Here is a 27,381-nt window from a genome sequence, read left to right as displayed (position 1 = left end):
TGCAGACACTAAAGAATATTTTATCGACCTATTTAAAATGCCATATCAAGGACATTTAAAGCTCTGAGTGAGCAGGCTTGACCTTATAGCTGGCCCTGGTTTGAGCCAGAGGTTGGACAAGGCACTCCTCGGGTTAGTTCCAGCTGGAATTTCCCTGTAATCCACTTTACAAGTTTAATTCTTTGCTTTAAATATAATGGAATAAACTCGCTGATTTTTATTTACTTATTTATTTTAAGGATTTGCTTTCTCTGAATCCATGTCAGTCTTAGAACATCTCAGCCCTGCTGAAGTTGCCTTTCTTTGAGGTCTGGCACAGATGAAAAATGGCTGAACCACGTGAATGGGTTTCCCCAGTCAGGTTGGGTGATCTCAGTATTTTTCATGGGGACACTGCCAAAGAGAGCAGTATGTCCACAGAAAGGAGCCATGCAAGCAAAAGGAGGTACCTGAAGAATACCGATCATGTCTCCAGCTGAGTGTGTAAGCATTTCCCTGGTGCTTATGCTTACATGTGCAGCCTCTTGGAGGTTAATTTAAGTCATTGATGTGGATGCATAGAAGAGAGAACGGATGTAATGCAAATCACTCTTGTATTAGCGTCACTGTGAAAACCCATCAAATACCATGCAAGTTTGGGGAACTGTTTTTCACCACTTGGGGCTCAGTTTATTTTAAATGCTGTAAAAGTTACTTTTTAGACAAAAATCCAGTGATTTAAATTAAACAAACCAAACTCTCCTTTATTCTCCCCCAAGGCTCCCAACCAGAAAAGGTACAGGGTCATCTGAATTTCACACATCACGTGAAAGAATGCAACATCTGCTTTTTAAACACAGAAAGGATTCACTCTTCTGGAGGTAATGTAAAAAGATGCATTCAGTTAACACATCTCTTTATATACAATGTCAGTGGTAAATGAGAAGCAGCTGTATTAGGAGCCTAAAAGCCTTTGTAGCTCATTTTATCCTATAATTCAAAGCAGCACTGTATGGTACTGATGTCTTTTGAAGACCCAATTTGTATGGTTGGTTTCAAGCTGCATATTTTATCCAAAATGGCTTTGAATGTGTTGTGTATAATTAAGCAATTGTAGGGGGGGAAGAAGGAATAATCTGAAAGATATCTTTTTCCACTGGGAAAATTTTAACTTAGCACAGTAGACCTGCACAGATACTCTTTGGGTTCAGTGTTTCAGATTAGTATAGAAAATATATACATATATTTTATAATTATAGTAGTGAAAGACTAAATTAGCTAGAGGGGCTTACTTCTATGCTGCATAATAATTTGGCAAGTAAACATATTGTTGGTGAATAAATCAAAGGCATCATAAGAATACTGTTTACCTTTTATCTGTGGAGTGGCAGGAGCCAGTCGTACATGTAACTTTCTCTACAGCAGGAAACAATAGAGAAATTACACAGCAAAGAGCTGATGAAGCTTTGTGAAACCTATTGTGCATGGTCTTAGTGCTATATAAATGAAACTGTTTTCTGTGTTGTTTCAGAGCTGCAACAGCACAAACCCAGCACAACTCAGACTATTTTCATAGAGTGGAATTTGATCCTAAGTAGTGTCTGAGATTTTTTACTGAGGCCACTCAATAGGACTGATAGTCTACTATGCTTTGGGAATATTACAACAGGATCTGTTTTGGAACAGAATAACAAAAGGCATAAAGGAGCTTAATGTTGACCTAAATGATCCGATATATTATTTTAAAATAACTCTTGCCATACCACCTGGGCGTTTGATTCCTGACAGCTTACCGAAACTTTGTTTTTGAGAAAAATTCTCGCTGCATGGCGAGCGCTTCAGCACTAACGTGGAGAGATTAAGGGGCTGTGGCAGTGCACAGGAAACGATCTGAAGCACAGAAACCATGTTGCTGGGATGGCTAGTTACGTGTGCTGCAAAAGGCTTTTATCTGCTATATTACAAAAAAAAAAAAAGCCCCAACAAAACTCCTGGCCATTTCCTCCCCACCTTTCAGACGCCACCAGCTTGTCCTGACGGCAAGCAGGAGCTGTATGAAGTCGGAAACGCCACTGCAAACCTTCGCACCATGTCCCGAGCGTGGGTTTCTGCTTGGCGCAGCCTCACGAGCCCCAGCAAATTCATTTCCTTCTGAAAAGGGCTTGACTTTGCATTGCGTGTGGCTCCACCTGGAAACTTAAACCGTTTTTTTATGTGAACTCTCACTGAACCCGAATCACTGTTTTCATATGCACCACCTCTTCTGCTTCGAGTAGTGAAGTCCTCCTTGTTAATCCGTGTCCTGTGGAGGAGGGTCTGACTTCATGCAGCCCAACAGCCTACGTGCAGGAACGGGTGTGGGAGTCCTGGATGTATAGCCAGTGCCTATATGCAGGTTAGCTGTGCATTTGTTACACGTCCAGTGTCCCGCAATCCACCTACAGCTTCCAGATGTGTTGATAGTGAATGACTGAAATTTTATCCATCTTACTAAACTTGAACCAGAGATTTTTTAAAATTTTATTTTATTTATTAAATTGCTCAACACTGAGGAGGGAAAAAAGCCCTGTTGCTGGGAAGGTCCTGCCCTTGTTGGAACTGTAGGAATTCAAATACATGACATCGAAGTGCGAGCTGCTTATTTTGGGGGAGGGGAGGAAAGAAAGCAGTAAATATCCACATATCTACAGAGGACTATAGGCGTACCTGCACCCAGAAAGTCTACAGGGACACCGCTATTTTCTGTTCCTTTTTTCTAAGGCAGGCACTGACAGAGTTGATGCTGGTTTGCTGCATGTTTGTCTAGAAGTATTGACTGTAAAGGGGATACAATGAAAACCGATGGGCTTCAGGATTTAGCGTAAAAGCTGTACCTCACCCCAAAATCAAAACCTGCTACCTGCTATCAAACTTGCTACCAAGTGCAGCTGATGAGGCCACAGGTGTAACATTAAAGGGATGATACTAGTTTTTCATACATAACTTCCATATGTTAAAACTTTTCATTTCCTGAAGACTACCAATACTTTCAACTTCTCTTATAAAGTATACATTTCAGTGTGCCGTAACTCAGACAGGTTCAGTGACTCATGACTACTTGTGGGCGGGGGGGAATCAATATTTAAATTATTCTGCCCCTTGGGTCTAAGGTTTAATCAGAATGATTCCTACACCTTTTGCTTAGCGTCACAGAAATGGCCTAAAGAACAACTCAATTTTGAATGCTTTTGGAACGCTATTTCACATTTTTAAATATTTCTACTGAAGCTGAGGTCTGAAGTGATCTAGCTGAAGTGGTGATGGGTGGGGGGTATCTGCTGGTAGTCTGAATTGGACCTAACCCTGAATGTATAGATTATAGCAGAGGTTGAACTTGAATCAAAAGAAACACCAGTTTGATTCCCTCCTATTTGAGTTGATCTTTCTACTCCTTGAAGCATATTTCAATAACCTACTTGTTATCTTCCTCTGAGTTACCATACACTATTATTGTCCTTATCTATATGTTCACTTGATTATGGGACCACCTTCTGAGCCTGTCATCACTGTCGCTGATTCATAACACGTGTAATTATTTCTCTGTGGGCTGCCAGACTTGCTAATGATGCTGCGTCGGCTGTCGCTGCTGCAAGAGCAGAGGGCTGCGTGTTCACTTCTGCGGAGCCTAACTGAAGCTGGAGCTCGGCTGGTAAGAGCAATGTAGGTCAGAGTAGTCTCAGGACTGTTTCGTGGGGGCATTAATGGTGGCTGGGGTTTTTGCATCGAGTTCACAACAACTTACTCGGTTAGGGCCCTTGGAGTCTCCCGGGCTTTCAGAAAAAGCACATACTTGTAGCTTTTGATTTGTGCGCCACCCGCAGCTTCTGATGAAATCTGTTCCCTCAGGGTCCCTGAGGTTGGTGGTTTTATGAACTCTCTGCAGATTAAAATCCAGCTGCTTGTTCAAAGTGTGATGCTCAGAACTGGATGCTGTTTCCTGATGAAAGAGCGTATCCAATTAGATCCTCCAGTTTACTGGCCAAAGCAGCCTTCCCAGCTTTCTGCATTATCTGGATGCTGATGGTGAATCCAGTAAGCACAAAATCAATCTCTTCTGCACTGCTTAGCTTCTTCATATGTGAATTAAGCTATCTGCAAATAGTAAATCCCACAATGCTGAAATCACAGAAAAAAAAAAATTGAGGCCTTTTATTACCACAGCTTGAAATTACTCTTGTAAATGGTAGAGAAATATTTTTGCATTTCAGTTTATTAAACTCGTGTTACAGAAGTATAACACAGTTAATAACACATCAGCATTGTGGCAGCAATGTGACAGCAAACGCAGTCTCTGCTCTTGGAGGCTTCTATGCAGCATCAGGTACAGGTCATGAAATGGGCCAGGAAGAGACCACAGAGAAGTGTCAGATCAAGATTTTACACTGTAAGTTATTTCCCATGAACAAGGGTGGAGAGGGAGAAAGAGCAGGGATGAGAAGTGCCTCAACCTCAAGATTTCTTTTGCACAGCCTGTTTAAGGCCAACACCTAGGAAATCACACCCGTTTTTACTGTGATGGGGGGCATGAGCCCAGAAATGACATCTAAATAAGCCAGGACAAGGTCACAGCTGAACATGGGGAAGATTGCACAACCCCTGACCCTCACACGCACACACATGCATGCACATACTCTCATGCTTTCTCTCTGTACTCATTCCACTGTTTTGCAACCCTGTTTTTTTTTCACGAGACTGCCCAGGAAAGCTGTTTAGCAAAGGTACATATCACACAAAGGTATATGGGGTGCCCTGGGGAGCCAGGGACTATGTGAGTAAAGCTTTCCTGGTTCTCCAAGTGGGCTCTCCACCACAGTGCAGAGGCTGTCACCCCAGCTGGCATCGAATAGAGGGGCACTCACAGGTTCCTGGCTTTGGAAGTGAGCTCAGGCGTGCACCAGGATCCCAGTGTGCAGAGGGTACCCTGGGCTATGCCTCAGGCCACTCTAACAGAGCGCTGCTCTTAGCCGGTGCACCTTCAGTGATCTGCCAATGCCTCCAAGGAAAATGGAGAGGAGAATGAAGAAACGTAAGCCTTTTGTTCAGAGTCCTACATCTCCAAAGCAGTGGCTTGCGCTTCCATTGAAAAATCTGTTAGAAACCTGCAAACAGGGAAAAAAAAGTGAATGCTGTAAGATACAGGCAAAGTCTAGCATGTTGATGGGAAGTAAATTTATTCCCCTCTGCCCCTGGAAAGGACAGGGATGAAGGCTTTTTTACAGGCCATTTTTCTCACAGATAATTAGCATGCTAATTGGGATGTGTTTAAGATATATCCAGCACGAGAGGTCAGAGCTTACACTGATTGCTTTTCTTTCCCCTGCTGTAATTGTAGCACCTCAAAATAGAAACCACATGCTCACAGTGCATGCTCTAACATGCATGAGAGGTACTGGTAAATGGTCCCTTGCATTATCCTCTCTGGTTCTGTATATGAGGTTGCTGTGGAGGTGTCCTGCATTGGGTTTTTTTCCTGAGAAAAGCATGATTTACCTTGAACTCCCTCAGTGCTGCATGGTAGGCTGTCAGAGAGAGCTGCTAACGGTGCAAAAACCTTTCCACAGCCCTGACGTTTACAGGTTGGCTGTGTGCGTATACGTGTGAAATGCTGTTTCAGCTGTTTGTTTTTTTTTTTTATGAGGGGAGTGAGCTGAAGAATGAAGCTCACTTGCACACCCCTCCGGAAACCTGTTGCTTTGTGCAACCTGCAGGCTGTTGTGGAGTGTTGGAGCTGGACACAAAAACACCTGGAGCCCGTCTCTTGTCCCAAGATACACATTTTAAAAGACCAAACAGTGTGGCTGCTTTAACACTGAAAAAAACCCTTTAGGTAATAATATAATAGTAACGCTGGCACAGGGCAGCCTTCTCAACTCAAGCCAGTGCTGTAGTCATCAGCTTGTTAGATGTGCACGGCGAATTAAGCATAATTTTCAGGTAGCACGTGAAAAAATAGGTTTACCAAGTATCATCCCCCTGTATGTCTGTCTGTCTGCCTGAAGTTGCATTTGAGATGGCTTTCAGATGGCTTCCTCAAAGAAGAGAAAAAAGAAATATGTGTATTGAAAGGGCGGTAGATGCAAGGTTCAAAAAGCATGCCATGCAGTCATCTAACTCCGGTTCAGATAAATGGTAACTTCTGCAGTCAGTGAATTTTGTATTGCTATCCAGTCCTAGACATTTCCCTGCAAACATTGGTAATGAAAGCTCTTTGAGTGGAGAGTTGGAGTGGCCACTGAAGCTGTAACAGACTGAATTTGCTGCTACTGCTTCACCAGACAAAATTTAGAGGAAACTTTGTGTAAGCACTAGATAAAAATAATTTATCAAGCTAGTGAATCAAAGCCTTTTTTTTTTTTTTTTTTTTAAGTCAGAACAATTCCTGGGGTTGTCAAGATACTGGGACAAGTAAACTGTGGCATAAGAATTGTTCTTCTTTATTCTGCCTCCCTAAAAGATTTTTAAAGGGGTCTCAGAAAGCACAGGAGATGAAGACCTGGCTGTGGCAGTGGGCAGGTGTCTGCCCAGCCGGATCCTGACGTCCTCCCCTGTGCCCAGTGAGTCCCCAGCTCAGAGCCAACAGTTTGGCCTTGCATACCGCTCCCCTTGGTCTAGCAAAAGCCCCGTAACAACCCGATCGTGCAGGGTCCTGGGGTTTGGTGGGCTGAAAACTGTGGAGGGGACTTGGTTGTTGCTGCTCACTAGCCCGTGTCATTTTGGGAAGGAGCACAGCGATGTGCTCATGCAGTTGTGATGGCTGTATGCGCAAGTGCTCTGCATCACCCATCACCTTCCAGAGGGCTCCAGTAGAGAAGGATGAGACAGCTGAGAGGAGTGATGCTGAATGAGGGAAAGGGAAGAAACCAGGATAACTTCTGTATGTTTTTCTCTTCCACACTGTGAACACTGTGTGGGCTGTTCATCCCTAAATTAAGCCCTCAGCCTGTAGTAGCTATGTCCACAGGGAGCCAGTCACCAGGGCAGGGCTGCAGTGTAAGCACACAGAGACATGGGGGGGCTGTTGGTATCCAGCTCAGTAATAATCATGCATAAACTACAGCAGTTGAAATATGTACTCCAAAGGAACATGAAATTAAAGTAATACCAGTGAGGTGTGAAGTAGTCTACAGCCTTGGTGTCCTATCGGATATGGTTAATGCTCCCGTGTTTCTTGACGGCATGATAGGCATGACTCCAGCTTCCATCAGTTTAGGTGAAGGTCTCATTCTAGTTCCCACAAAAAGATTCTTCCTTAATATGCTGTGTATTTGTTAATTTTACCCCTAATATTTTTAAAGTTATTGTCTTGTTCTGTATCATATACACCAAAGAGCAAATAAATAGACTGTATGAGTACTAGAGCTGTGAATAAACTAGCTGTATTTTGTGCAAAAGATGTAGAATTTCTGTAGAATTCACTGTAGAATTTCTCCTCTCTGCCTTGCCCCATTTTTTCCCACCAGTTGTCCGATCCAGCAGTAAACCAACACCTGAGACCAAAAGGTGAAGACCAGAGGCAGCTCCCCCTGACATTGGTGTCAGTGGTTTCTGTGAGACCATCACTAAAAATGGTGTTTCTACTGAGAGGTAACAGTTTGCATTTAAAAAAAAATTATCTTTTAACTTGTAAGGCTTCCAGGCCCCAAATGGACAGTCCCAAACCAAAGCCCCTTGTTACTTTAGGTGCTGCTTCTTTCCTCCTGATGTCCCCTGCTGCACCATGCAGCCAAGTGCTCACACCCTGAGGATGAAATTTAGTTAGCAGAAAGTGTTGAGGGTTTGTTTTCCTCCCCACGTGAAGCTACACTGACCCAGAGCACAACATCAAAGCTCAGCTCTGCTCCTCTGCCACTAGTGTAGATGTTAGGCAAGTTCGGCTGCTTTGTAACATGATAAAGAGAGGTGGGAAGAAACGCGCAAAGTAACAAAATAAAGACAATTGCTTAAAAATTAAAAGCTTGATATGCTTTTCTTTTTTCTTCTTTTTTTCTCTCTCTTCTTTCTATTTTTTCTGGGTTTTTTTCTTTCTTTTTCTTGTTTTTTCCTTTTGTGTTTTGTTTTACACTTGCACTGAGACAAACTGAGACTCAAACTGGGTAAATTGCAGCAGCTTGGGAGAAATTCCTGTGACGAGCAGGACTCCTGAAGACCATATCTCCAAATTGCCCTTGCTAGGGCAGCTGCTGAAGGTGGTCGCAGTACAATACTTTTCCTTTCTGAGGAGCAAAACAATAAGGTCCAGACATGCTGCTTCTGGAGGCGCTTGCTTATAGGCAAAATTTTCACAGGTTCAATGTGCTGAAGCTCCAAACTAGATTTTAACTGTGTTGTGTAGATTTCAAGTAAAAAATACTTTCCAGAATTGCAGAGAAAGTTCATCGCTGGATTTACCAAGTTAAAATTTTATTATAAAATTTCCAAAGTGTTTATATTACATATATATAATTAATGGGGTTTTATATTACAAATGCCATAATTATAAATTATATAATTTTGCATAATTGTAATGCTATTAATTATATATTAATTACATATTGTGGTTTATGTGCAATATACAGCCTATATAATTAAATAAATTTGCATTTATAAATATCTTATGTATTTCTAAACACAGTTTCTCACACGTTTATAAGCCTGTAATCTCTGATTTGCTCAGCATCATTTGTTAACTATCAAGTTAAAGAAGACTTCTCTCCAAGTGTATGACTCAGTTCCTCCCTGGCCCTTCGGGAGCTGTGATACCTTGTCTATTTGCATGCGCATGAAAAGCAGTATTGCAAAGCCGAAACAGAACAGCCCGGCACATTCATTAGGTTGTGCTAATAAAGATAAAGTAAAAGAAATAGGATAAGTAGGCATAAGTCTCAAAAGACTAGCAGGGCTCTCATTTTGCAAAGAAAAGTCACCGACAATCACTGGTGCTGATTTATTCAGAACGGGGGAGTCAGGAGCGAAGCAAACCAGAAGCTGGTCTCCCTTTTGCAGTTAAGTGCTAATGTGAACTCCTTGTGCCTGCTCTGGGGAGGAAAGGAAGGTTTAGACACGCACAGTTAATAAACAAAGGAACCGAATAAACCCAAAGGATCCAAAGTATTTTGCATTTTTTTTTTGTCTTCTGAGAGGTTGTGTACAGTAACCAGGGGATAGACTGAGGTGCAGGGAGGGACCCTGTGCTTTGAAAAGCGGAAATTCCCCTCTCCCAGAGAAGGAAATGTGCTGCACTTGAGAAGGCTCAAGAAGCAGTTGGCAGCTGTGTGCAGGAAAAGAATATCTTCTCATCTTGAACTTGAAAGCAAAACTTGATTTCAAGTGAACACGAGAGCAGCAGTGTGATTGGTGGAGTTCACGGTCTGGGTGACCTATGCAGTTTCTTCACTGACGTAAATAGGCAGGTAAGAAAGCATTTAGAGAAAGGCCTCTCCTCAGGATTTCTTTTGAAGCAATACAAGAAGCCTCCCAGATTTTGTGCGTTTATGAATTTGACATTTTTAAATTTGAGGGCTGCAGGGGGAAGGTGGGACTGAGCGAGGCCGGTTCAACAGCTGTCTACAAACCAGCTTTAGCGGCCAGAACATTGTGTTTCCAGATACCTTGAATAGGAACAGTTTTGCCACTCAAGCCTATGTGAGCCACTCGGACTACTTGAAAAATATATTTTTGTATCAGCTGATGCTGGTTTATCCTCTTCTGTTTGCACAGAAAAAAAAAATCTCTCCTTCAAACTTGAAAATGCTTTAAAACTCCTGCTTTGAAGCAAGGCTGGAAGACGCAGTGATGATTTTCCTGATTTCTGTTTAGCCCTGCCTAAAGCCTATCTGCTTCAGCCTGTGAAAGCAGCCCTGGCTTTTTTGGCCATGGGTAGCTGCTCTGCGACTCTGTCTGGGTTTTATTTTTTTCTCCCTCTCTCAGGAGAAAGCTCATGCGGTGTCTCAGTGCTGAAGTGCTAGCTGAACACAGAACAGATGCTGCACCTCCTCAGAGCCCGAACTCAGCTAGTCCAGGAAATGGCTTTGCAGCTGGCTGCCCTGTGCCACCACAGCTTCACCAAAAGGCTGGTGCAATGCTGGCAAAGGTCGTAACCGGGGGAAACGTGCCCTGGGTAATGTTCTTATATATAGCAGAGCGGAAAGGAACAGAGAAGTAAGAGTGCGAATTGGGTATTTTTTAGATTGCGGTGTGTTTTTCAAACTCAGTTCCCCAATCGCCTTTGCACTGCGAGGTCTTCCTGCCACATGCCGTTTGCTTCCATCAGGGGTGTGTGTGTGAGATGAGTAACGCCAATGCTTTACAGGACTAACCCCTGAGCCACACAACAGCAGCTTCACCTTAGAGAAGCAGAATAAAAAGGAAAATGAGTCCAGCACAGCCTGTTTTTACGCACTGATAAGATCTGCGGGTCTTCCAGTGTGCAGGCTTGCGCACCACTGCGGCTCTGCCTGCCGTAGTGGGAGGGATCCATCCAGGCCAGGTCAGCCAGAGTAATTTTGGAGCGAAAACGCACTTTACAAGTAAATAGAGTGAGTCATGTTTCTTGTTGGCATAAATGCAAAGCACGTAGGAGCAGGAAGTGTCTTTGTTTTTGTGCACGGGAGGGTGCTTTCAGGGCAGGTTATCGCTGAGGTGCATTTCTGGCCAAGTGATATAACATCTTGTTCCGGCAGCGAGACCGTCTGACCTGGCAGAGGGGAAGCAATTTCATGCAGTTCAATATCAGGTACCTGCATCTCTGTTTTTTTGTATTTAATAATGATGAATCCTAAACCAGAATCCCCACAAAAATGCCAGCCATGTTGTGTGCACATCTATCTAATTCTGGTCTTAAAAACCTCATCAAAGCTCTCTGGGACTGCTCAGCCCTGCACAGGCTGGGAAAAGTATGTGAGCCGCCTGAATTGCCCTACCGGGACTCTGAGCCAAGGTACCGATGTCTGTGGCAAGGCTAGCTTTCTCTGAGAACAAAATGTAGTTTCCTTTTGTGCATGTGTGGTTAAGTAGCGCTGAACAAATAAACATTGTGTGGGAAACGGTCATAACAGAAATACTTTTTTTTTTTTTTTAATGTATCCGAGTCATATGTTTCGGAACACTGACCCGCTTATTGCTTGGGAATGCCTGCAACTGCTATGTGAAGCTTGAAAATTACGTATATATCCACGACAGGAACAGATGACTGTTGCATTAACAGCCAGGGATGACTGCGTATGAAATTTAGCATAAGAAAGAAGTGTCTGAAAACTGGCATTCTGCCTAGTGCCAGAAACATGGATTCAGTTTTTAGCATAGTTTAGGCTAGAAACTATCTATAGTTTAGGCTAGAAAACTAATTATGCTTTCTCCTTTAATTAAATGAGAAGTCTGACAGTAGCCCCTGCTTCCCATAACTCATGTTTTGGGCTCAGCTCATGCTGCCTTGCAAATGAGAGAACTGGGGAGAAATGGAGGGAGAGAGAGAGAAAAAGAGAAGGCTCTGAAGTCTGCAGCTATCTTTGCTGCTTATCTGTCTCCATGTACTGGCTCACTGGAACTTTTCATATCAACGTTGCCTTTCAGCTCCTCTGTTCCAGGTGTTCACTGCTCACTGTATAACCAAGAACTTGGAGATCAAGTTGGTTTTGTTGTGTTATAAATGGGTGGGCCATGTACAAAGTCATGGCCAGGGTAGAGATACATAAACTTGAAAATGGAGGGAAGGAAAGTAAGAAAGATTTATGGAAATGAGGAAGGCGTAGGCTTGTACAGGCAAATTCTGCCCTGAAGGTTCCAATTAATTTACTTGAAATTGCTTCTAATGAAACTAACTTTATGTGGATGTGTTCTGTAACAAGAATTTTTGAAGTTGAGTGATGAAAAATGCTTAGGAAGGATCTCACATACACATTGAAGCTCTGCTCTAATACTTATCACTAATATTTATTAAAATGCACAACTTGATGCATCTATGCTAGTTTGGATTATAGAAATATTTTCTTTTGTCCTAGTCTATTGGGCAGTTTCAGTGGCAGATACCAAAAATGTGACATGAACCCGGCCCAAATGTCATGTGCAGGATGTACAGTTTTGGCGACCACATTTGAATGAATCTTCCAAACAAACAAAATTCTTTCTTGCCAGCATCTGTTTAAAGCCTCCATCTGAGGAAACACAGTGGAAAAATTAAGTACATGTATATATTTTATCATGTTGTTAGGAATATAGCTGAAGTTCAGAGAGTTAATTAACATTTAATTTACTGTATTAAAAAAATAAACAGGACTAGTGGAACAGGTTTAATCAGAGAAGAAGTCAGTTTAATTGAGAGTAGGCATGCAGCACTACCAGCTCCTAAAGCCAAGGTGTGTGAGCTCATCTTTTGCGAAATGCATCAAACTGATTTTTTTGTTTATCGCTTCTGGTTTGGGCCTGCATGTTTCAGTAATTAGATTTTTTTTTTTCCCTAGAATAAGGAGATGAGAGGTGTGAGGATGGCAGCAGCAACAAATACAAGAGTCTGAATATGAGCGCCATGTTAAATAAAATAATTTCTTTGGTGCCTGTACTCTGGTAAGAAATTTATAATCTTTTCTACATATCCCATTGCTAGAAATATGTGTTGCAAGTATTTGCCTAATTATACCCAAATTATTTTCCTCACGTATTTCTTCCCCAAAGTACAGTGCTTTCCTTTTATTTAAAATTCAGTTAAAATCATTACATAAATTTTTAAGACAATTTTGAAAGCTGGCCTTGGGTGCAATATTCCACCTTGACACAGTGTCTTACACGCTGCCGGCTGGGCCCCGTCTGCAGCCTTGCTGCTGATCCCTGCCTGGCTGAGCACCAGCAGCTCCGCCGCTTGCTCGCTCCGGACCAACAGCGTGTTGTGCTCTTCAGCCCATATTACAAAGCCTCTTAAATATTAGTTTCAGTTCTTGCAGGGAGTTGTGCATACCGCCAGCTACAGGCATAAAAATAATGAATTGGCTCAAAAACAAGGCTGAAAAGCCAACATTTTTGGTCACTCTTAATACATATACATATATATGTATGTGTAATATATATACACACACACGTATGCATGTGTATGTGTCTGGGTTGTCACTTCAAAGCCTTTGGGTTCTGCGTTTGTTAAGGTTTGTGGGTTTTTTTCCCCCAGGCACCAGGGTGCCTTCGTGGTTTCAGGATGTAACGTTGTTAATGTGCTATAAATGGGGATCGAGGCCAAATTTCTCCCTTCGTCCAGGGCAGGCTGTCACACCGGAACCAGGAGAAGGTATGTTCTGTCCCTCCCATCCTGCGGAGATCCCAGATGGCTGCAGTGTCAGCTGAAGTCACTCTCTGCTCTGTAATCTCTTTCTGAAGACTAGAGGATATTGGTTCAAAAGCCAGAAGCCTTCAGTGAAACTACTTGTGAATCAGGGGGTGCCTGGGAGGTGAAAGGAGCTTTTCTTTGTATTTTAAAGTAATAACATTTTCTGACTTTCTCTAGAATTAAAACCACTTTCTGTTTAAACACAATTCTTTAATTGTGCACATACCTCTGACACATCTTACAAATGCTTGGAAATACTGCAGTCTGTGTTTTCCGTAAGCCTCCAGAAAATTGACTGTTTCAAGGGCTTGCTGCCGCAGTAAATAGGCAGTCGTGCTGCAAAAATGGGAAGGTAAGTGGCCCAGCAGAAATGATACAGTAGCCAAAACTCTTATCTCTGGACCCATTGCTTGGAGAATTGCATCAACTTCCCTTAGTCAATAATGAGTCTTATTTATAAATTCACATACAATACAGAAAGGAAGCTTCTTGCATTGCTGTGGAGATCAAAGTTTCAATGTGTTTTTGTCTCCTTCTCCTGTTTAGAGAACCGAAGTCAGTCTGCATGTGTCTGTATGCCTCTCCTTATTGCTGAGCCCAGCATGCTTGATAGCCTTGGGCATTTTTTTAAAGCTGTTTCTAAAGATAAACACTTTGCAAAATTTCCCAGAATGCAAGCGCTCAACTTAGTTTACCCAGAGCCACACTGTTTGTTAGCAGGCTGTTCCTTTACAGGGGGTTTTAAGTTCAAATTCGATGTATCATAAATTGATATATAATGAGAAACAACTTCAAGGGTGGAATCCCTGCCTCACCAAAGTCTGCACAAAAAAACCCCTTTTTATTGATTTTGTTTGACAAAATTCAGAGGTTAATCCCAAATCTCCCACGCCTCTTTTAAGAACCATTCTATCACTGAAAAGATATTAATAAAATTACATGTACTAGTCAAAACTATCCCCAAAGTGCCTGAGCACACTCATTCTTTAATCTTCACAACCGCTTTAGAAAGTGAATTGTCCTTAGTTTTCCAACAGCCATTTGAGAAGCAGAGAGGAGATGTCTTTTGTCAAGGTGCAGAATTCTGTCTGTCTTTTCTCCCAGGTTACGTTTTGTGATCTAAAATCACAAAGACAACGCGTGTGTTCATCACCGTCTGCTGGGCTACAGCAGGTAACTGCTCGGCCGCGTGTGTGGTGAACACAGCTGCCAGCTAGGAGGTTTCTTCTTCTCCTGCAAACAGTAGAGGTATTTTCACTAGACATGCTAGGATGCTTTGCTCATATGTATTACTAGAGAGAAGGAGAAAGAGAAAGCTTATAGTGTGTGTATATATATACTATAGCCTACACAGTATATGCATATATAGTATATGCAGATAGTACTCACATATCAATAAATACATGGGTTTTTTTAACAGACTACAAAAAACCCCACCTTACTATGAGTCTTACTTCTTACTGGTGTTTTCTTCCACAGAAGCGAAGGGCTAATCAGGAGAGGAAATAGAAGCTGATTACCCCACCCACCTCTGAAGCCTCTGCTAGAGCCATTTATCATAATGTTTCTCAACATTCTTGGGTTGGCAACTTTATAGGAGGACTCATTTTTGCAACCTTTTTACGGCACCTATTAAAAAATTGGTAAAATAACCCCTAAGTAACAATACTACTTGTCTTAAGCACAGAGGTGGCTAGGTACGGTACGGATACATGGGAGTTCCCTGGACGGCTAGGCTGTTAGATCTAGCTGTGGGACTGAAACAGATCAACTTTGACCAGAAATGTTTTAAGTATTTCAGATCTAAACAAATGTAGGGGAGTTCATGGTCAGCTCTTACTGCTGCAGTGCATTAAGGTTGTATTTCCTGAATATTGGAAATGTTTGTATACTTTTCCCTTAGTGCTGCATAAGTGGTTTGGTGAATTTAAAGTGGGTTTAATTCTGTGAAAGATAGGTGCTGGTATCAGAATGGTCTTTTCTTAATATTTATATTTTTAAAAAATCAAAATCTGCAACTTATTACATTAAAAAAGATAGGCAGATGGACAAAAACAGTGTAAAAATGAATGTAGGAACTTTATTTGCCTAGTCAATGAAAGTTTAGTTAATCTTTCAGACTTTAAACTATTGGAATGAGAGCACTTCTGAGATGGGATTTATTTTACTTGTCAGCCACAAACATTTCCATGTAAAATGAAAAATAGGAAGGGAAAAAATGCAAGATAGACATTGTGTATGCAAACATTATTGTGTAACAATGAAAACATATATGTAAAAGGATTTATAGTAAAATTGAATGTTTCAGTAACTGCTTACAGATCGTTAATTAAAAGAAGACAGGTTGGATATAAGCTGAATTTAGTTCCATAGACTTATCAGAGGGCTCTCTTGTGAAACCTGAGTTTTCATAAGGCATTGAGAAAGCATACAGCTGTGAGCTTCCAGATATATCAGCTTAAACATCAGTACATATGGTAATACCAGTAATTTATAGTATCACAGGCAGCCACATCATGGTTACTAACAATTCAGGGGACTCAAATGGTCACCAGTTCTGAACCGTAAGCCTTGGGATATTAACTGTAGTTAATATCCCAGTATTTTTAAAAATATATTTTATTAAATTAAAGATAACTTAATACCTTGGGATACTAAATTCAGTGCCTCCAATCTCAGAGGGGTTCATCATTTGAAGAGATGTCCTCTGTAAAGCCAACCTGTTCTCCCAAGGCCAGTCAACACAATGGAACTTCCCAGGACTACGTAAGTCTACAACACCATGCAAGTAAGCATAGCCTATAGGGGCCTTCCCAGCTGTCAGTTAGAGCTATTTGAGACTTCAGTCCTGCAGAAAATCTCAAATTGCACTTTGACAACACTCCAATTTTACAGAGTACAAATAATATTATTCATATTAAACTTCTACATAGCCAACTATTTCACATTTTCTCTTAAGCTCAAGCCCTTTTTACTGCTAATTCCGTGCCCTGAGGAGGCCTGAGAATCATAACTTACATCTGAAGAAATTTTTCCTGGCTCTTGCTGGAGGATATCAGTATTATTTTCCACCAATCTTATGAGCCTTGTCACAGTTAACACCACTGCCCAGTGCTTTTTGAATGGCTTCTTCCCAAACCCCTGCCCCTCTTTCTACCTGCAGCTGAAGAATGTTTCAGAGGCAGGAATCAGAGGAGGAAAGGTCGCAGGCAGCCTTGGTGGGACCAGCTCTAGCACTGCAGCCCTCTTACACTTCTTACTGAAATCAGAAAGAGAACTGAGGGTTGAATTTTGAAGGATCAACATCTTACAGGGAGTCAGCTGTTGTACCATTCTCAGGTAGGTGTGACATTTTAGTGCCTAATATTTATCATTAAATTGAAAGCCTGGAGGAATCTCTTCTCAGGTTTATGTTGTGGGATTGAGATGCTTTATGTGTAGATTGGCAAATGTCTCTGCTTTGGAGTCCTTTATACAGGCACTGAAAACCTAACTTGCAGCAGCGCACAGGTAATATAATTTTAATGGTGATGATCTGACTGGATTTCACACTTGTCCCATTTAACAGTTGTCCTGTGATGGTCCCATAAATGCTTCTGAAAGAATCTCTCAAATGTTTACCAGTTATCAACAGGTTCACTGGTAGAATGGCAATAAACAGTTCTTCATGGCCCAACAGCTTTCTAATCCAGGTTCAACAATCAATCCCCAAACCAAACCATTACTCTGAGGCCATGTGTATTCTCTAAATGTGATATAACTGAAAACCTTCATATTTAGGCATATTAATTGTAGGCATTTGTTGCTGACAGAACAAAGCAGGCTCATTTCAAGCATTAGCTGCTGTAATGAAGACATCTACTGGAAACAGTTCTTCACATTATACCTGTAAACTGTGCAACAGTAATAAAGTAACAATCTCAGCCAGAACCAAAAACATTCATTATCTGAAGCCAGAAATGATGCTTCAGTTGCATTCTTTTGCACAGTAAGTCATAAAATGTCTTTCAGATAAAAGCTGATTGCCATAACGCGACTACAGAGCAAATTTATTCTGACTGCATTTATTTAAATCTATGCTTAAACATGACTCTGGTTTGACTGAGTAACTTTTAATTTCATTTAGATGTCCCTTATTGCATCATGTAGTGAATAATACAATGAATGCATATGAAAATACAACCTGACCTATTTGGTATAAAAAAAGGGGGGATACAAAATAAAATTTAAAAAAAATTGCTTGGGAGAATTAAAATGGTCAAGGCAAAACTAGGCAGAATAGTAAAATATATTTTTTAAAAATAATTCACATATGAAGGCCTATTTCCTGCATTCATTTACTTAGGTAAAAAGCTTGCCATACTCTTAATTCAAACATTATATGAGGGCCACAAAGTTGGTGAAAGGTTTAGAGGAGAAGCCATATGAGGAGCAGCTAAAGTCACTTGGTTTGTTCAGCCTGGAGGAGACTGAGGGGAGACCTCGTGATGGTCTACAGCTTCCTCACAAGGGGAGGGTGAGGGGCAGGTGCTGATCTGACCTCTTCTCTCTGGTGACCAATGACAGGACCCAAGGGAATGGCAAGAGGATGTGCCAGGGGAGGTTTAGGTTGGATGTTAGGAAAAGGTTCTTCACCCAGAGGGTGGTGGAGCACTGGAACAGGCTCCCCAGGGAGGCAGTCACAGAGCCAAGCCTGTTGATATTCAAGAAGCCCTTGGACAACACCCTCAGACACCTGGTGTGAATTTTGGGGTTGTCCTGTGCAGGGACAGGAGTTGGGCTTGATGATCATTGCGGGACCCTTCTAACATTCTACAATTCTATGATTATAGCTAAAAACTTAAAAAAAAAAAGGACCTCACAAATTTTTGAGCAAATAACAGTAAATCTCAGACAAGTCAAGTCCATGGTTACCATAGGCCCTATTTATGTCTGTTTGGTTTTGGTTACAGTTTTTGGGTGGTTTTTTGTTTTGTGGTGATGTTGTTATTGTTTCTTTTAATCTGAGATTTTTGCCATGTCTGTGTGGTATTGCTAGTCTTCTGTATTAGAAAATAGTGGTCTTCGGGGAATTTTCATTGATCTGGGAAGCTTTATTAGGCCAGAATATGACTTGTGAGCCTGTGTCCAAATTTAGTTTGGGAAGTACATAGATTGTAAAAACACAAACATGCCCGTACTCATGCTTAAAGTACTTAATCGTTTTTAAGATCCAAACACTTGAAACAACTTACTTCACATTAAAACTCACTGCGTGTGACGCCTCGTTAACTTTTTCACAACCTATTTTTCTTATGCCTGCTGAAGTATTGCTTAGCCTTCCTATTTCATAATCTGCCGGTAAATTGAATCGCCTTTCTGGAAAAGTTGCCTCAAAAGGACATTGCTAACCACACACCGCTGCTCTTTCGCCCCTTTTTTATTTTTCTTTTGGAGAGTGGGTGTTTTTACCACACGTCAGCCTCCTTGGGCGCACGGCGGCCGGGAGCACGGGCAGTTGTTCGGTCAGTTGTTCAGTCAGTGGAGGAGCCGCTGCGTTTGAGGCGGCGAGACCACGAGTGCTTCGTATACAAAACTCCCGTTTTTGTTTACCGCCCAGGCTTTCCCTCCCCGACCCTCTCCCCGCTCCGCACTCGCAGCCGCTATCAGCCCCCCGCCGCCGCGAGGATACAGAGCTACCCCGCTCCTCCCCTCACCGGGGCAGACAAGCGACGGGCCTCTGGCGGGAGGACCGCACCATCGCGCGGCAACCAATAGCGTGCGGCCACCCACGATTCAAACGGCGCGTCGTGGCCAATAGGCGCGGTTGGCGGGCGGGAAGGGGCGGGGCGAGGGGGCGGATTGTTGCGCGGCCGTAACCGTTGCTCAGGGCGGTTGTTACCTTCAGCGGAGAGCGCCGCGCTCGGGTCCGGTTCCCGCCGCTCCGCGGAAGCGCCTCCTGCCCGGCCCGGTGGGGGCGGGCGCTAGGTAAGTGACCGGCGGCACCGGGGCCGAGCGTGGACGGGGGAACACCCCCGCCTGTCCGCGGCCTTCCCGGGGGGAAGCGCTCTGGCCAATCGCCGCCGCCGTCTCTCTCCGCCCCCACGGGCGGGCGTCGGGCCGCGGCCCCACGCAGGCCTCTCTCCCGGTGGGCGGATGAGTGGGGCCCTTTTCCCAGACCTTTTGCTTGTGCCTCGGGTAGCTTTAGGCTCCCCCACTTTGTTCGGGCTGCCACCGCCCTCCGCCGGGCCCGGAGCGGGGAAAGGCCGCGGCCAGCCGGTGTGGTGGGGGCGCGCCGTGGGAGAGGCGCAGAGGGGCGGCCTGGCCCGGCGCGGCCCCTCCCTTCCCCCCCCTCCCCCCGCCCCGGCGGAGGCCTTGGGCCGGGAGTGCGGTCGGGGCGGGGCCGTGGAGCGGGGCCGAGGGGCCGGGCCCCCCCCCGCCCCCGGCACGTGGGTCTTTTCCTGTCAACACCGCCCCGCCGCGGCCTTCACCCGCCGCCTTTCGCGGCCCTGCCGGAGGAGTTCGAATTCCTGATGCTTTCCCTCCGCTCTTAGTGCTTCTGGGGAAAACACCTCGTTTCCCTGCCTGAGTATTGATAGGTTTTGATTTTACCTTGAGGCTTATCCGCGCTTGATTTTTAGCGGTGAAGCGAATTTGGCTGTTTAGTGGAGCCAAGCTTGACTAGTGGTAGGTGCCTCCACCGTTATGGAGGTAGAGAGCTGGAAATGTGGAGTGAGTAATGGTGGCCCTGAAAAGGTCCTGCACGGCTTTGGCGACTGCAGTAGTAACTTTCTGGGTAGGAAGCTGTATCTGTTAGCCTTTACTGTCAATGTTTTCTTTATTTTCCTGCATTTCTACTTTTCTTGCATTCAACTGCCTCCCTCCTCTGACATGCACAACATTATCTACCAGTGGTGAGGTGTCAGAACTAGTAAGTAGAATCACTGGATATGCACGAACTGAGAGGGAAAACGTTGTTTAGTGGGTTTTTTTTCTTTATTCTTAAAACTGCGTACCTAACTTTGATAATGTAGTATGATCTTCTAGTGACTACAAGCTCACAGACTTTTTCTTATTTTCTTGACAGGATTGAAATATCTTTCCACATATGTAGTGAGAGGGTCATTAGGAAAGACCAGAAATGGATGTGTGGGGCAATATGTTTCTCTGCCATGTTTCTCTTTAATTATTTCATTCTTGGTTGAGTAAGCAGTAACTTCACTTCTTGACCAACTTTTAGGCTCCAGGGAGTTTTGCGTTAATTGTCTTGGCTTTGGTGTAGGATACAAAATCCTTTTGAGCCATTCCCTTAGAGCCTGGGTTCTTAAAGGAAAATCATAATGGTGCAGAAACACAAATTGCATCCTGGTAGTAAGTGAATGTACTTGCAGTCAAGTATCTGTACAGTATGGGGTTCATTGTATGAAATAATTCACTTTTGAGGTTGCTTGGATATATATTTTGAAGCCCTGTGAATTAAAAAGTTTGTCTAGGACTACTGTGAACATCAGGCTAATGCCAGCTGATACCCTGAAAATTATCGGGTGTATGTAGAGCTTGAAAGAACAGTAAACTCAAAATGTAATTTCTAAACTATTCCGATATTTTTCTTGATGCCAGTGATGGTTTTTGTTATGTGAACAGATGAAGGCCACCTTTAAAAGGCATAGCTTTTTGAAGTGGCATATAATGGAATGAGGATTGCAAACCTCCCTCACAGGAGTGCAGAACAAGGTGGTAATTTTTGATAGGGTAAGAAGTAAGGTTTACTTTTTTTAGTGTTTTAATGTTTTATGTCATTATTAAGCTTCAGTATTTAAGGAAAAAAATGGAAAAATAAATAGGTCTTCCCATTAATAGGATTGTTCATTACTTTTGAATCACAGGAAGATATTTCCACTTGCTTAAAATTTTTTGTTCTGGAATTTCATGTCATTGATATCTACCTCAGACTGAATTCCATAACATTGATTTAGCTTCAGGTCCTTCAACCACATTTTCCAACTTCTTAAAACAAACTTCGGCTCCTTTTGAGAACACGGTTGGAGGAGGGGAAGGTCTTTCCGCTTTTAAAAGGAATTAAACCATCAGGTTACCTTTTCTTTGGGCTGTCTAAATGTTTGTGTACAAAAATGCTGGATTTTCAAGTTTGGCAGAGATTTGCATTCCATTATCCCTATGAAATTATATCTAAATTTTGAAGTGGTTGTTTTAAATCATAAACATCATTTTACATGCCCTTAGTAACAACTTTGTGAAAAATTGTTTCCCTTTTTCAAAAAGGACTTAAACTCCAAAGATTCTGTTTTTAACAACTTTGTCCTAGGATCTTGCAGCTTTGTCCTGGTCAGGCTCTGAGTTTACAGGTGATGCCTGAGGTGTTCCAGGTCAAGAGAAGAAACAGGTGGCTGGAGTGTAGGAAGTACAACAGCAAAGAGGAAAGGAAGTCATAGATCAGGTTGAGACATCTGGTGAAAGCTATGACTGGACTCGGTGGAGGACTGGTGTTTAGACTATTTATGGAAGAGGAGGAAGAAGCTGGAACTGTGCAAGCGTCTGGGGAAAGAGCAGTAGTAGACATGGATCTCCTAAAGAACTGTCTTTTGGGTGAGAAAACTGGACAAGGAGACAGAGATGGGGATTGAGCTCAGATCTTGAGCCCAGAGGTGGCGAAGAGGAACAAACTAGTTTGGTGAACAAGGGCAGAAAAGACAGACAGCCCCCAGAGAGTTAAAGCGGGGTAAGGAGGGAATGGAGAAGAATTTGAAACGAAAATATGGACATTGTATTTCATGGAGTCGTAAGAAACAAGAGTATGAATTTGAGGGGGTTAAAATGACTGGGATAAAACAGTCAGAGGAGTGGGAATTCAGAAAGAATAAGAAACTAACAAGAGACTGGGACAAGAAACACTAGATAGAAGAAAGATGAGTTGGAAGAGCATGTGCCTACAAGCGTTGACTATGATAATTTAAACAACTGGCAAGTGTCAGTGAAACCAAATGATAAAACTTTTCGCTCCTTAATATTTTACCCCTGTAATATTTATTATGCAGCAAAGGAGGTGACCAGATGTTTCTGTTCTGAAGCAATTAGGAACATTAACAGTAAAATCCACATGAGGGAATTTTGCGGAGTGTTTGGTTTCTTCTGTGACATGGAGAGCTACACAGTTATAAGATCTAACAACAGCAGCAGCTTCAGGAAATGCCAGAATGAAAGCTGATTGAGAAGCCTCACTTAGCCCCATCCCCCAATGTGTTATGAAGGTCTGTCATTGCATATTAACAGTATTTTTTTGCCAAAGAATCTAACCTTTCACTGCAGGTTAATGTATAATGAATGAATATCTAGTTAAATGTTTGGTTTTAGCTCATTTTGCATGGTTTCACATCTTATTGATAGCAAACAAGTTAAAATGCTGTGAAACAAAAACAGTTGCTGGTTTGTTTGTTTCTCCAACTCCCCCACGACCCCTTCTAAGATCTGATGTTCATCATGCAAATGGTGATAGTACATAAGTTAGTATGTATTTTACCTTGGACTTTTAAGATACCCTCACTTTATATGTTGAGGCCTGAGTCACAGAAGCTCAGGTTAAAAGCATCTTTTGCTATGGGTACCTATTTTCAGATGGCAATGACATAATACAGGCACTTCTCAGAGTTACATGAGATTTTACATTTAAAATCATAACTTACTTTAAGTTGCAGTTGTGGGTTTTTTTTTTTCTCAGCACGCTGCTATGGTGGACCAAGGGTGGTAGTCACTTACACCCTGTTTTGATAATATCAAGTCAAAACCTTATGGTGCAGGCAGGAGGATAGAATTTAAGTTTTTGGGATATTATGTGATCACTGTGATCCTGTACTTTGTTTTCCTACAGGCCCCTGCGAAAGGCGTTACATGCTTCGAGCTAAATAGGTGGAAAAGAGAAGATAATCAACCCAGGAGCCTAAATTCTGGTGTTTCCTAAATTTTGAGTGTTTGGCATAACAAATGGAAGAAAGTGTGTAATGTGGCTGCGTGTACTGCATAGATTTGGGACATTTTATTTTAATATTCAGAAATCATCACTTCTGTAACAGGAAAAGATAGTTAGAAGACACTTAGATAACACTTAATTTACTTTTCCACCTCTAGATAAGATCAACTACGCTTATGTAATTTTGGTTAAATATATGCTTTGCCTGGTTTTGGTGGTCTTTGATGATAGAGATTGTATATTATAGCTGAATACTGGTCTGGATGTAGTATTAATACATTTGAAAATTTTTTCTTAACATCTAGCTTAAATCTTTGTGCTATATTAAACCTATTTCTTCTGTCTACTGTTAATTGGGCAAATAGATTTGGGGTGTTTTTTTCTTTACCAGGCAGCTTTTTTGCCTGTTTAAGGTGAAGAGTTGTTTACTTTAAAATTTCCTAGTTCCAGCCTAAATGAAATGGAAGGGGAGTAGGGAAAAAAAAATAAGCCTGATGTTTAGCTGCCATATACATTGATTTATGTCTTTTCTAGGGAATCCTTTTGCAAAATGCCAAGCCGGAGGTTTGCTGATGGTGAGGTGGTGATGGGCCGTTGGCCGGGAAGCGTCCTGTACTATGAAGTCCAAGTGACTAGTTACGATGATGTTTCTCATCTTTATACTGTTAAGTACAAAGATGGGACTGAACTCGCGTTGAAAGAAAGTGATATAAGGGTGAGTACACATTTATATAATTATCAGTATTTTTAATGGAGGATGTAGATAAAAATACAACTTACAATTAGATTTCTGCCTTGCAAGTCTTCATTAACTGTGCCTTCAGGGAATTGGTGCTAAATAATAGCTCTTTGCTATGTGACACCTCAAGTAGAAGTTCAGAATGTTGATCCTATTTTTAAAGAAACGTGATTCTTTTTCTTTATGTTGAAAAAATGGTGATATATTTGGGGAAAAACAAATCTGATCATTCAGGAGATCTGTGGCATGATTGTTCATGAGAAATTGTTCATGATTGTTCATGAGAATTGTAGCTTGTAAAGCTAGTAATCAGAGGGTTGATATTAATTTGACTTTTTTACACTTCTTAATAAGAAAATTTGAAAACAAATGCAAGCATGTAGTTAAGGATCACTGGGAATATAATTGCACATACCCTTTGAGCACATACTTAATATCTGTGAATAGCTTGTACCGTTTTAGGTCCCCAAAGGTTTCGTAAGGTACTTTGCCCTACTTGTGACAGCTAGGGACTTTTGAAAAAGGTTCATGTCATATGTATGTGAGCACAACCTTTCCTGTTTACATATCTTTATTATTTCATTTTCTGTTACTAATGAAGGCCTTTAAAGCTCTGTGTACAACTTTCATTTCAGTTTAAAATGTGATAATGCATAAGACACAAAGCTATTTGAATGTTTGCTGTAGTTGATTTTTAAGGCCTGTTCTGACACCTGCATAAGTTCAAAGCTAACTTGTTTGTCTTTATGTGAACTGTAGTCTCATTTTTGGTGGCAGTGTACATGCTCTGTAATTGGGACAAAATGTTTCTTCCTTGAGTTAGACAAAGCTTTTCACTGCTTTAAGACTTTCTAACTTGTTAACTTTGTGCTTGCAGGTAAGCACACTCAAGCTGAGGAAAAACCTTTCTTTGTCATAAAGCGTTTGTGCCTTTTAAAAGTTCTGTTGTGGAAATTTTATGTGAGAAAATTAGCATTGTAGACTTCACAGAGAAATAAAACTGAGTGCTTTTGGGGAAGACTTCATGAAATCAGTTATCATCTCTAATGTAATGGTTTAGCAGACTAGGGGTTTCTTAATGTCGATTTGAGCTGTGTTGCCTTAAACAGATCATTGCATCTTGATATGCCAAATGTATTAATAAAGCTAAGTAACTGAAGTGATGGCTGTCTCTTAAGGTTTAAGAGATGGCTGTCACTTCATTTACTTGTGCAAAGGCCTGAGAGGGTAGTATGCTTAAGAGCTTAGTGCTCACATTGATAGTTTACCTCCATATCCTGATTTCTGTGGCTTTGACATGAATTGTCAGCTGTTGGACATGAGGCAGGATTACTTGGGTATTGCCAGCAAAATGAGTGTGCTGTAGTTGCTCTTTCTTAACAGCCTTTTTACAGCATCAGTAAAGGAAGTAAGAGACAATTCAGAGTCCTCATCACAAAAAAACCCCAGGTTTCTAAAGTTTTTTTGACCATCTAAGATAAGATTTTTATTCCTTCCCCTCTTTCTTTTAGTCACAGTCGTCATTCAAGCAGAGGAAGAGCCAGTCCTCTTCGAGTTCTCCCTCCAGAAGAAGTTCTAGCAGATCTCGATCTAGGTCTCCTGGTCGGCCAGCAAAAGGCAGACGTCGTTCTTCTTCCCAAAGCAGAGAACATAAAGATGACAAAAAGAAAACAATTCAGGAAACCAACTTAGCTCTATTGGTATTAGTTTTGTTTGTTTGTTCTTTGTGTGGGGGTTTGTTGGATTTTTTAAATACAGATCTTTGCTATTTGCAGAAGACTTGTTCTATGTATACTGGTTTTATTATTGTAAAAGCTAGCTGTAGTTCATGTTCCCTGAACAACATAATTACCTGCAAAAGCGTATCTCAGAACTACCTTTTTCTTTGAAAACAGGTTTCCTAGCTTGCCAAGCTGTGAGGAAATTCTTGAAATGTAAATGTGTGTTGTTAAGTTCCATTTGAATTTGGTGGTGCAGTGACGTTCTCAAAATTCAAACAAACACAAATTCTTTGACACCTTAATACTGAATACTGAAGTCATTGTTAGCCATATGCTCCCACTTGTGAAATGGGGCAAAGCAAGTTAGCCTATTTGTAAGATGTATTGATCAATACATAGCAGGTAGGTATTATAATTTGAAATAAAATGAGTTATCTTTTTGTATACAGTTCATTAAAATAGTAATAGAAAACACGTGAAGCTTCTGTGGGAGAATTGCTGCATAATTAAAGTGTGGAAAAAAAAAAATATATAGCCTTGGTGATTGATAATACTGCAGAACTGTTTTAATTATAAAAACTACCCTGTAAGGATTTCTAAGTTTATCAGATATCTGGATTTAGCTGAAATCTGTCATGTTTGTTCTGGGCCTTTTTGTGAAGGTTATAATGAATACTAAAAATGATTTTGGTGTTCTGTAAGTGAAGCACAGTAGAGGTGGTGTGTGTCTCTGTTAAGAGACAAACAGCATTTCTTCTGCCTCATGTGCTGTTGAGATAGCTTCAAGTGATACTTGTCTGAGACACAGTCCCTTGAATTGGAAATGCCTTCTGCTGATCTATTGAAAACAGGTTTTAGTTAGGTTTCAACTAAACTAAACCAGACCAATCTAAACTAAATAGATGGGTTTAGTTTAGTAAATTGCTACTACTAAAGGCATTCTTTGGCACTGCAATTGCTGTGGTTTTTGTTTTCAGCTAACTACTTTGAGCTGTGTGACCCAGTGCGCAGCCTGTAGAACATACAGTCATTTTTAAGTAGTTTGTAGCCAGCAGCTACACTTTACTTTGGACAAATAGGTTAAAATATCTGTGGTGATTTTCTCTAGGCTTCTAGCTTAGGAGTAGGATTGATCTATTGGTTGTATGACTGGAGTGACCCGGTCCTTTTCAACAAAGCCTAAGCTGAAATAAAATAAAACAGATGAGTTGTGTCTTCCCAGATTTGTGTAAGCTAGACTTATTAAAATTTTTGTAAGAAAATTTATTTCTTAGGTATTTAATGGAAAACCGAACTTCAGTCCTGCAGAGCAGTGTCATATACAGAACACTGAAATTTTCTCTGCATTCCAAACAAAATTACTAAATAGATGTGTATTTTGAACTTGGCAGTTCCTAACGATGAGTGAAAAATAACTTAGAAGCTGTATTCTCTCTTAATTTCACTGCTAATAAAAAGAATTAGTAACCTTTTCCTTTTCTTAAATGAGTTTTCTTCCCCTGTTTGTGAGCTGAAACTATTCATACATTGGGTATTGAACCCACTTGTTTTCCTGTGGAGAAAACCAGAGCAGTTCCAATTGGAAAAAACCCAGATAGTTAGTGTTCTTAATTATTCATTATATGATTATACTTGATGCAGCTGTTATTTTCAG

At 41.6% G+C, this 27,381-nt stretch overlaps 1 protein-coding gene and 2 long non-coding RNA genes across 6 annotated transcripts in view; 2 read left to right on the top strand and 1 right to left on the bottom strand.

The window, feature by feature from the left end:
- Positions 1-4,212: 4,212 nt before the first annotated feature.
- LOC135312490 (uncharacterized) lies at positions 4,213-19,275 on the bottom strand. 2 transcript variants are annotated; one of them, XR_010372043.1, is made up of 3 exons: positions 19,185-19,265; positions 7,121-7,242; positions 4,213-5,117 (listed from the first exon to the last, which is right to left on the bottom strand). It is a non-coding gene; the product is annotated as an uncharacterized LOC135312490 (long non-coding RNA). The 2 variants fall into 2 exon arrangements; XR_010372044.1 differs by lacking the exons at positions 4,213-5,117; positions 7,121-7,242 and adding exons at positions 14,429-14,536; positions 14,833-14,932 and having other exon boundaries at positions 19,185-19,275.
- LOC135312491 (uncharacterized) lies at positions 10,181-14,917 on the top strand. Of its 2 annotated transcripts, XR_010372046.1 has the most exons (5): positions 10,181-10,532; positions 10,677-10,729; positions 12,453-12,555; positions 13,235-13,401; positions 14,783-14,917. It is a non-coding gene; the product is annotated as an uncharacterized LOC135312491 (long non-coding RNA). The 2 variants fall into 2 exon arrangements; XR_010372045.1 differs by having other exon boundaries at positions 10,186-10,729.
- Positions 19,137-27,381, top strand: part of LBR (lamin B receptor) — a 21,367-nt gene continuing 13,122 nt past the window's right edge. The window contains exons 1-3 of one of the 2 annotated variants that reach the window (XM_064446348.1): positions 19,137-19,270; positions 23,802-23,982; positions 25,518-25,698. In XM_064446348.1, the coding sequence (XP_064302418.1) occupies positions 23,818-23,982; positions 25,518-25,698 (346 nt within the window). In that variant the 5' untranslated portion in view covers positions 19,137-19,270; positions 23,802-23,817. Of the gene's footprint in view, positions 19,271-23,801; positions 23,983-25,517; positions 25,707-27,381 lie in introns of both variants that reach the window. The other variant, XM_064446347.1, reaches the window with a different exon arrangement.

The sequence above is a fragment of the Phalacrocorax carbo genome, chromosome 3, assembly GCF_963921805.1.
Source record: "Phalacrocorax carbo chromosome 3, bPhaCar2.1, whole genome shotgun sequence".
NCBI lineage: Eukaryota > Metazoa > Chordata > Aves > Suliformes > Phalacrocoracidae > Phalacrocorax > Phalacrocorax carbo.
The sequence above is the reverse complement of the archived record's forward strand: the minus strand, read 5'-3'. Positions and strand labels throughout refer to the sequence as shown.